The 11,176-nt window shown below is 33.0% G+C and overlaps 1 protein-coding gene across 1 annotated transcript in view; it reads left to right on the top strand.

The window, feature by feature from the left end:
• Positions 1-11,176, top strand: part of LOC106879044 (multiple PDZ domain protein) — a 293,438-nt gene that overhangs the window by 72,382 nt on the left and 209,880 nt on the right. The window contains exon 10 of the mRNA XM_014928462.2: positions 3,779-3,928. Within this exon, the coding sequence (XP_014783948.1) occupies positions 3,779-3,928 (150 nt within the window). The remainder of the gene's footprint in view (positions 1-3,778; positions 3,929-11,176) is intronic.

The raw sequence follows: 11,176 nt of genomic DNA, 5'->3' as shown, positions 1-11,176 counted from the left end.
TATATGTATATATATTTATATATGTATATATGTATAATCAATACACACACGCACATATAGCATATACAAATATACATACATACACACAGTTGAGCATGCATACACAGTATGATGCAAAATTCACCAGCCAACAAACGATTTTCTGCATAGTTCCTCAACCTGCAAGAAGTAGTTGCTAATTATTTCCAAAATCATACATCCTCATCTTGGGAAAGGAATAGAGACATGAGAAAATATACTCTTAGGTACACTTTAAAGACAGAATAGTCATGTCTTGAACTTCTGACCATAGGTCTGTTTGCTCAGAGTAGACTTTGAGCTTAATGACCATAATGCATAATTTCAGCAATATGTTATATTTTTGTATAAATTAAAATTTTTTTTGTAAAAATGTAATATTCTATTATTTGTAAATAATCTTTTAAAATACTTTTTTGTTTTCTTGTTACATTATTTACAAAGTTTTAAGATAGGTTTAATACATAGGTAAGCTGTTTCAAGTAATGATTTTGTACCATCAGCATTTCACATACTACTCAAGTATCCTAGTAATTTACAGAGACAGGCCAGAACAAGGGCTTTCTTATGTTTGTCATTTAACCTGCTTAGTATAGCAACATTGGAACTCCTATCATTCTGCCAGCTCAGTGAAATAATAATAATAATGATAGGCCTATGAATGGCATGTTTATTTTAATGACTTATGAATGTATAAAGTGAGCTTCTTTGCCCTAGGTGTCAGGAAGACACTCAGCAGAAATGAAAACCAAATTGAAAGAAAAAGAAAAATAATAATAGTAACAAGAGTACTCAGAGAGTGCAAACCTCTGCCAAGGCAACACCAACGTCCTCTCACCGATTAGCCAGAGATGATTCTTAAAATGAGAATATCTGAAATAAACTCGACTGCTATCACAAACGAGAATATTAAAAATGAACCCAACCACTCTCAAAAATTAAGTAAACAAAACCGGAAAAATAATCCAGAATCCTTGTCCGGTACTTGATCAATCCCAATAGTAGCAATGGAATGTGAAGGTGGCTATAGAAAATTTAGTAACAGCAATAAATAGTTTATCCTCATCTAATACAAGCCAAAGTTAACAAATTCACCATTCAAAATAGTTTCAAAGGCGGAGGTAATAATAATAAGTTCTACTCAGGAATTTTTAAATGAATAACAGGAGACCTTTTGGTTTTCTCTTCTCTTAGATTCCAGCCTTCCTTTGATTTAGATCAATGTATAGATGTATGTATACATGCAAGTATACTGTAAAGTGTTAATATGTATATATAATATATATATATTATAAAAATATGTTAGTGTTATTTAATTTCCGAACGATTTCGCTGCCGTGTGTTTATTTAATTTGATTCCTTTATCCATCGTTTCTACTAAGATAGAGATGTGAGTAAAATTAATAATATAGAAATGAAAATAAAACTTTGGAAACAGCCTGAAAGGAAAAAATTGAGAAAACATTGAAAGTGAACATAAGATCGTAATCATGTAAAGTAAATATAACAAATAATCTAGATCAATCCTAAAATCTAATCAGTTCATGCCAGTCATGAGGCCAAACATCCCTGAAAGTTTCATCCGAATCCATCCAGTGGTTCTTGAGATATCTTGTCCATGGACAAACAAACAAACATGAATAAAAACAATACCTTCACCTTTGCTAAGGTGGAGGTAATAATTCTTTCTACTATAGGTACAAGGCCTGAAATGAGTAAAGTTTTACATTAACCGCAGTACTTAACTGGTACTTCTTGACCCTGAAAGGATGAAAGGCAAAGTCAACCTTGGTGGCATTTGAACTCAGACCATAAAACTGGAAGGAATGCTGTTCAGTGTTTTGTCCAGTGTGCTAATGATTCTGCTAGTTCATTGCCTTCATAATGATAATGTTTCAAATTTTGGCACAAGGCCAACAATTTTAAGAGTAGGGGATTTGTCAGTACCATTAACGTCAGTACTTGTACTTTATTTTATCAATCCCAAAAGATGAAAGGCTAAGTTGACCTCAGTGGGATTTGAACTTAGAATGTAAAACATTGGAACAAATATTGTAAAGCATTTTTTTCCTCTGATGCTCTGACAATTTTGCCAGCTTGCCATAATGATAATAATTCTTTCTAACTTTTGGTACAAGGTTTGGCAATTTGAGGGGAGAGGGAAGTCAATTGCATCAACCTCAATGCTCAACTGGTACTTGTTTCTTCAACCCCAAAAGGTTGAAAGGCTCAATCACTCCTGACAGAATTTAACTCACACTGCAAAGACGGACAAAATGCTGCTAAGCATTTTGTCTGGCATGCTAATGATTCCGCCAGTTCACCACCTTCATAATGATAGTAATAATAATAATAATTTTAAAAAATCATACACACAGTAAAAGTCATTTCTTTCAAATCAAAATTGTGCTAATTCTCATTGACTGGGGATTATTCTTTTAAAATTCCCACTAGATGTCAGAATTCTGCCATATATGGAAAATTGGTAGATTTTGTTAGCTATTTTTTACAGTTATACAAGAGGGAGAGAATAGGAAAGAAAATGCGTAATGTTATTTAGAGTCTCTTGTTGATAATAGTAGCAGATCTCATTTGGAATTTAATTTAAAAGAAATTGCACAAGTAATAGGTTAAACCTTATTTTTTTTAATGCTTTGTTTCGTCGAGGCATGGGTGGGGTGGGTCTAAAGGCCTTATATTTTGTTTGCATCAGTGATACAAAATTCTCACTTTGAAACAGCTTTCAGAATTATCAAGTTGATTAATTCCCCTGTTTAATTAATGCTTGATTATATTTGTTTCAGTTAAATTTTTTTTTTTAGTGTTTAAGTGGGGGATACCAAAGAAATTATGTGAACCTTGTACACAAAACCCTATATGTTCATCATACGCATTCACATATCCATCTACACTCAAAGACAGACACACATACATCGACACATACCCACATTAAGTGCCTAGTTTACATTGGTTCAATTTATTAAACAATATTCAATCACACTGCATGCTAATCAGTTTGATTATTGCATTATTAATTCCTGTTTATCCAAATTAGTTTTGATGTAGTCTTTTCAAATGTTTACTCTTTCCAAACCACCAAATGCCATGTTTGATGCAGGAGCATTAATTCATCTCTGAATGATTTTCCTATGGGATATGATATTAGATGTAGGTGTGGGTGTGTGGAAGATGAGGTATTTATTTTTCTTCCCAACACCCTCATACCACTGCCAACCACAAAATCCCCTACCTCTCTCCATTACAATCACCATCACCACCAACTCTCCTCTCCTTCATTACAACTACACCACTGATTTCCTCACCCCCACCCTATTATAACCATCTCTATCAACTTTTCCCTCCTCTGTTATAACATCATCATTACCAGTTCCCACCCTGTTACAGTCACCATCACCACAAATTCCACCACCCTCTATTACCACCAACTCCTCCCTCTCAATTACAACCCCCATCATCAATTTCATCCCACTCCCATCCACTACATCCACCATCACCACTAACTCCCCCTCATCCTTTACAACCACTATTAACACCAACTCCACACACCCCTCTACATTACAACCACTATCATCACCAACTGCTCCACCACCATTACAATCACACCATCATTTCCACCCTCCATTATATCCACCATCACCATCAACTCCCCCACCTCCATCACCACTAACACCTCTGCCGCCACAACCACCACCACCACAATCACTACCACCAAGTGCTTTAGAGTTTGTATCTTTCACAGCCTTTAGATGTGGAAGACCGCCGTGGAGTGTCATCCACTCCTAAGAACACAGACTCCTCTTCACAAATGACTGCCAAGTCACTCACTGAGCATCGACACACTTCGGTTATAGACGGGCACTTACGTCAAGTCTCACATTTAAATCTGCAGGTATTGCTGCAATTATCTATAATTATGTTTGTGCTTTGATTTCTGCACATTTTCTACTGCACCCTTACCTTGTCTTTCAAAGCTACGATGCTGCGTCAACGAATTTCCACAAGCTGTTTGCATTCGTTCTTCACATATATGTGACTTCTTTTATTTCAACCTTTTCTCTTTTTCTATTTCTTTCTCTTTCTGTCTCTCTTTTTATTAAAATAAATCAAGTTTGTGCATCCTCAAAGCCATGAAAATCGCTGTTTGATTCATTATTTTCCTAATATATGGCTCCTTTTTATTCTCACTTTACTCAAACTGAAAACTATCTTTACTTTTGTTTTAAAAATGATTAAAATATTTCTTTTTTCAAAAATCTATTATCTTGCTTATTATTACTTAAAGACAGGACTATCTTAATTTATTATTCATAATGTAAGAACTTAATTTATTCATAATGCATGAATGTAATTTATCCATAAATGCAGCAATTTAATGTATTAATAATGTAAAAACATAATTTATTCATGAATATAAGAGCTTAATTTATTCGTAACTGTACAAATGTAATTTATTCATAAATGTAAGAACTTAATATATTCATAGTGTAAGAAGAAAAATCTGAAAAAGAAGAGTGGAAGTATTTATTTAATTTGATGATGGCTTAATTAAACTATTAGTCATTAGTAATAAAAGGTTTGGGGGTTCCCTGGATTTAAGTAGATTAAAATTGTCTTTTAATCCTCTTATAGACTCCATTTAGATTCACTAACATCTAATTACTGAACATTGTCAATTTGAAGTGAATTGTAGACATATAAACTAAGTTCATGTGTGTTGTTGTTGTTATTATTATTATTATTATTTTAAGTAAAAGTAATCATTATTATTAGTAACTATATCAACTGCTTTTATCTTGTCAATCATCTTATTGCATGGCTAGAAGGCAGGGATATGCCAGAAGCATTTGAGCATCAGACTAATTGCTTGATAGTAATTAGTTTTGTTTCTTTGAGTTGTGAGTTCAAACCTCTAACAATGTTCGACTTTCTCTTCCATTCCCTCTCTAAAACCAAACACCAGTCTCATACTCAGTTACTGGAGTCCCTTCAGTTGACAGCTTCTATTCCTTACAAAATGTGTGGACTAGTGGTAAAGGTAAGACCTTTATTACTGGATAGAAAAGGGACAATGTAGGGTTGAGAGGAACTCTTTAGTCTGTCCAATGACAGGATTCCCTAGTATTGGCCCATGATAAAAGAGATTCAGTTTACTCTGTAAAGTTGTTGGTATGAGGCAGGACATCCAGCCATAGACTCCTTGCCAGAAATGAAATGTTTTTGAGTGAATAAAAAACTGACACAGACCATGACAATCCATTTAAGTTATAACAACAAGGATCAGCTCTAACTAAACAACAACGAAGTGTCCCTAGTCCAATTAGGCATTTTTCCTGAAAGAATTTGATAAACTGTACTGTAAAAGAGGGGAATGGGTGGAAGATATAGGGAATATTAATAAATAGAAACATACATTTCCAATTAACAATTAGAATGATTCTTACTAAAATGCAAAAGTAACAAAGTAACTTTTTCAACACTGCAATCTTGAATTAAATTCCTCACCAAGAATATTCTAAAAAAGGGGATTTTTTTTCGTTTTCCATAAAACATTTTTGTCTTGAAAATAAGCTTGTTTATTCATAACTAAAGAAATATATATGTATGTGTGTATATGTATATATGTGTGTGTGTGTGTGTGTATTTATATATGTATATTTATTTCAATTTTGAATCTTTTAAATTATTTCACTTGTTTATTTGTTAACTTCAGTTTTAATTCTAATCGTTTTGAAAACTCTTCGTAATTTTATGCATGCCTGGATTGCATCTTTTTATAGTTTGAAATGTTTTTCCTTTTTTGCTTTATTTGAAATATTTCTGTTTCTTATTTTTAACATATATTTTAAACTTTTTTTTTTACTTTCTTTATTAAATTTCATTATTAGAATGATTTTATTCTTAGAAAAACATAAAATTATTTTTCAGTTAACAAAACAATTTTTCTTCATGTGTGTAGATGTGTGTGTAATTTAGTACACTCATTATCATGAACATTGTGTGTGTGTGTGTGTGGAAAATGGACATTAAATGATGATGGCGTACATACACACACACATACATGCATACACATATATAAACATACATACATACAAATGCATACACATATATATAAACATACATACATACATACAAATACACACATATATATATATACATGCATACATACAGATACCAAAACTTCCCATCCGTTTTCACACACACACACATTTTTCTTTTCTTTTCTTTCTTTCTCCAATCTCTTTGTTTACAAGAACTTCTTCTGTATTCATTTTTCACTGGAATGGCAACTGAAACAAGACACTTTTAATGGCATGCAAGAATGTTGTTCCTTCATATTTCTTCTCTCTATCTTATTTTATATACCTCTTTTTTTTTTTTTCTCTTTGCTTTTGGCATAAAATTTCCTTCCATATATATTTTAAACTTTAATTTTAAAATTTAATTTATATTTTTACTTGATTTGAAGAAAAAAAGCAAAAAACATTTAATTACTCTTACTATTTAATTATGTTGTTTTTTTAAAATTTTCTCTGTTGATCATTAATTTCTACTGTTCTAACATTACATACTTTTTGTTAAAAACTTGAGTAGGTTTTACTCCATTCTGTTAATATTTTTATTTTTTATGAGTGTTAATGCTCTTACAGAAATATGTAAGTTTGGGCAATAAACTCACATACATGGTTAGTATAAATATATACAGTATAGGGAAAAGAATTGTTTAGATTTGTTTTCTTCTTTGTATTTCTATTTTTCATTCCTTTTCAAATGCTTAAACTCTTCTAAGATTTAGTCTGATTTTATTGCAAGTGTTTTCAGAAGCCATTTCATAGTCCTGTTATGTTCCCTTCTGATTGTTAAAGAGACATTCAACTGGTTCATTGCTTCTCAGAATGTTCAGAGGAAATGAATTTATTTTAACGAAGTAAGAGACCGTAGGTGGGTTTAGTAGAACAAAAGAAGTAAAAAAAAAGAATAAACAGAGTTAGTCATGTGGTGAACAAGAAGACGGTAATCAGTGTTTTTATAGAATGGCCTTTATAGCAACATAGAGAAGAGTGAATCTGAAAAATGGACCAAAATAGTAACTTGTGTTATTTGATATAAATACATGTATATTTAAAGGGAAAAAAGTCACATTTTGGTATTATTATTATTATTATTATTATTATTATTATTATTATTATTATTATTAAGGCAGCAAGCTGGTAGAATTGTTAGCTCACTGGGCAAAATGCTTAGCGGCATTTCATCCATCTTTACATTCTGAGTTCAAATATGGCCAAGGTCAACTTTGTGTTTCATCCTTTTGGGGTCAATGAAATAAGTACCAGTTATGTACTGAGGTCAATGTAATCAAGTAGCCTCCCCATCCTTACAATTTCACACCTTGTGCCTATTACTAGGATTCAAATCCCATTAATGTTATCTTGGCCTTTCATCCTTCTGGGGGAAGGCCAATAAAAGTAAGTACTAGTTATATACTGGGGTTGCTGATATCAACTAAACTGCTCTGTTATAAATTTCTGCCTTGTGCCTAAATCAGAAACCATTATTATCAGAACCATCAGCTTGCCAGGCAAAATGCTTAGCAGCATTTCTTCTGATTCTTCATGTCCTGAGTTCAAATTTCATTGTGGTCAGCTTTATCTTTCATCCTTTTGGGCTTGTTAAAACAAGGTACCAGTCCAGTACTAGAGTTGATATAATTGACTTACTCCTTCCTCTCAAAAGTTCTGGCCTAGTGTCAGAATTTGAAAGAATTATCACCATTATTATAAAGGCAGCAAACTGGCAGAATTATTAGCACACTGGACAAAATGATTAGTGGCATTTCATCTGCCTTTAACTTCTGGATTCAAATTCTACTGAGGTTGACTTTGCCTTTCCTCCTTTCAGGATGAATAAAATAAGTACTGGAGTTCATGTAATTGGCTAGCCCCTCCTTCCCAAAATTTCAGGCCTTGTTCCTATAGTAGAAAGGATTATTATTATCATTTTAACTCAGGTTTTGTTGGAACTCCTGGAAACTTGCATGCATAGCAGGCTTGCTACCTGCAGCCTACAGTACCATGCTATCTGTTCTTTTCAATTATCTAACACTTTCCTGATGATTCTGGCCATACCAAGGAGGCAAATCTTTTGTATCATTTCTACTGGACACTTTATTCCCATTTCCTTTATATTCCTCTTGATGCCTTCTGATACTGTCCCCACAGACCCAACAATAATTAGCACTATATTCACCTTCTTCATTTACCAGAGTTGGGCTGTCTCATATTTAAGAGGGTTGTATATATTTATTTTTTGTCTATTTGTGTCAAAGGGGCACACACCAATTATAGAGAATGCGGTTTACTTTGTCCACCTCCACTATTTTCAATTTGTTGTGCTCAAGCACCTGATCTGTTTGGATTGGAAAATCCCACAGGGTTTTGCGGATCTCCAACTCCACTACTTTCTGTGGTTTGTGCTTATACTACATCTTGCCTCTCTCTATCTCCCACCTTTCACAAAGTTTCCAATGTAGCACTTTTGCTACCTCATCGTGTTACCACAACTTATATTGGTTTTGGGTATGTTGGGGGCAATAAAAGAGACCAAGATCACATTACTGGTGGTGCAAGACAAAACTTTGGCCACATATTGGAGGGTCAACCTTGGGAATGAGCAAGTGTCTGAATCTGTAATAGAGTTGATGAAATTATTGCCCACATCGTGAATGAATGACCCCCAAAAGGATTATTATTTGTGTTTTGGTTTTTCTTAATTTTCCAATACATTCACTCTCTAAAATTCAGTAAAAGACTTGACTTTTGGAAGCTATTTCATCATCTGGTTCTGTTCCTTTCTGGTTGTTATGTAGTCACTCAACTGCCACTCTGAATACTCAGCAGAAATGAATTTGTAATAAAGAAAGAAGGGTGTGGGGGCTGTGTGTGATATGATAAATAAAAACTACACAAATATGCAAAACTAGTTATTTAGTCATGTAAACAAGAAGACATCGATGGCCTCTATATCAAGAGAGAGAAGAAACAGAATGTAAAATGTCACAATTGTGTTATTCATTAGTCATGTTTGGTAGTAGATGCCAGAAAGTGGGTATGTAGTTGTAATAACCCTTTTGTTACTGTGTTGCTGTTAAAATAATCTGCCTTTGTTTCAATTAATTTGGAAAATAATGAAGAGTTTAGTAAAATAACTCTCATAATTAAGTTGATGTTTCGAATGTAATGTAACATAAAATTTTGATGGAAGATTTTTATTTAGGTCAGTTTCACCCTTTTGATACCATATTTCTGTTGAAATACATTGTCTTTGTCTCAATTTTTAAATTGATAAAGAACTCAGTAAAATTGTCATTATTAAATTGATCTTTGAAACATGAAATTTTAAACACATTGTTGCCAAATTTCTGTTGAAATTCACTGGGTTTGTTTCAATTAATTTGAAAATAATGAGAAATTTAATGAAATAACTGTCATTGTTAACTGGTGTTTGGAACATGAAATTTTAATGGAGGGTTTTAATTTAAATAACTTTAAAATAGGAAGTTTATATCATTGAATCAGAGAGTGGCTAATGCATAGACTAGTAGCCATACAATATTTAATCCTTTTGTTACCATATTTGTATTGAAATACACTGCCTTTGTTTCAATTAATTTTGAAAATAAGGACAAACTTAGTAAAATAACTTGGTTGTTATTGTTGATCTGGTCTTTCAAATGGAAATTAGCATGAAATTTTGAAGGGAGGGTTTAATTTAGATCATTTTGAAATGGCAGAGTTGTATCATGGGACCACAGATAGTGTCAGCCATGCTGGTATGAAAAGGGTTAATGAAAAGTTTTAATTTTGCTCACTTTCAAACAGGAAATTAATATCCTAGAAACAGGAGCTGTCTCAGGCGGATTGGTATCAAAATGGATAAGGGAGTATTTTGGGGTTTGTTTGACAAGCAAATATTAACTTGAAAAACTATTGACTTTGAACAAAAAACTAAATGCTCTTCCATTTGGAATATCATTATTACCACTCTCTGTACAGTTCCTTTTACCTCGACCAATAAATTCTAAATTTGTATTCAGAAGAGAGCTGTCCATCTGATAAGTATACCCTGAGTTTGTGAAGACCTATAGTTGCAGGGCCATTAGGTGCAGTTTGTTTTCTCTGATTCATCTGTCTTTATTCATCACTCCATGCTAGCTCAACACAAAATCTATTAAAATTCTTCTGTTTATCCTCTACCTTTCTTTCCTGCCTCCATGACTGTTATTTTCATCCAAACTCATACCAGACATTATTACATGTTCTTTACTTGCTTTTAGCCATCATGGTTAAGACCATGTTGTAGCACCACCACCATTTGTTCATTTAAAATATTGCATTCCCCAGGGATGTCCCATCCTCTCTCTCTGCCTCTCACTCTCTACAACTTCTCTCTGTCTCTTCCCCCTCTCTCTGCCAGTATGTAGTTTGTTTTAATTTTTCCAAAACTGCTTATTTTACACTATACCTGCTCCTTCTTGCTCATCTAAAAAGGAGTTTCTCCTTGTTTTTTTTTCTATCAGAATCTCATTATGTCCATTTTATCCACTAGAAATAACAACCAGATCTCTCTCCAATATACATATATATATATATATTACACTCTCGGAGTGGTTAGCGTTAGGAAGGGCATCCAGCTGTAGAAACTGCCAAATCAGATTGGAGCCTGGTGTAGCCATCTGGTTCACCAGTCCTCAGTCAAATCGTCCAACCCATGGTAGCATGGAAAGCGGACGTTAAATGATGATGATGATGATGATGATGATATATATATATATATATATATATATATATATATATATATATATATATATATATATATATATATATATATGTATATGTAAATATATGGACAAAAAACAAATGCGATGGTTATAAGTGAAATATCTTTGATCATAGACCTGCTTAATCAGGAATGCTGATGGAGTGGGTGAAGCTGAACAGCAACAGCATCACTGTAGAGCAGAGGTTTACATGCAAGCTATGATAAAATTTTCTAACCAATTGAATCCAGAGTGACAGATATGTTATGTGCTTTTGAATTGAAAACAATCACACATGTGCATCTCATGAAAGATCTCTTT

The sequence above is a fragment of the Octopus bimaculoides genome, chromosome 23 (genome assembly GCF_001194135.2).
Source record: "Octopus bimaculoides isolate UCB-OBI-ISO-001 chromosome 23, ASM119413v2, whole genome shotgun sequence".
Classification (NCBI taxonomy): Eukaryota; Metazoa; Mollusca; class Cephalopoda; order Octopoda; family Octopodidae; genus Octopus; species Octopus bimaculoides.
This window is presented reverse-complemented; position numbering and strand designations above follow the sequence as displayed.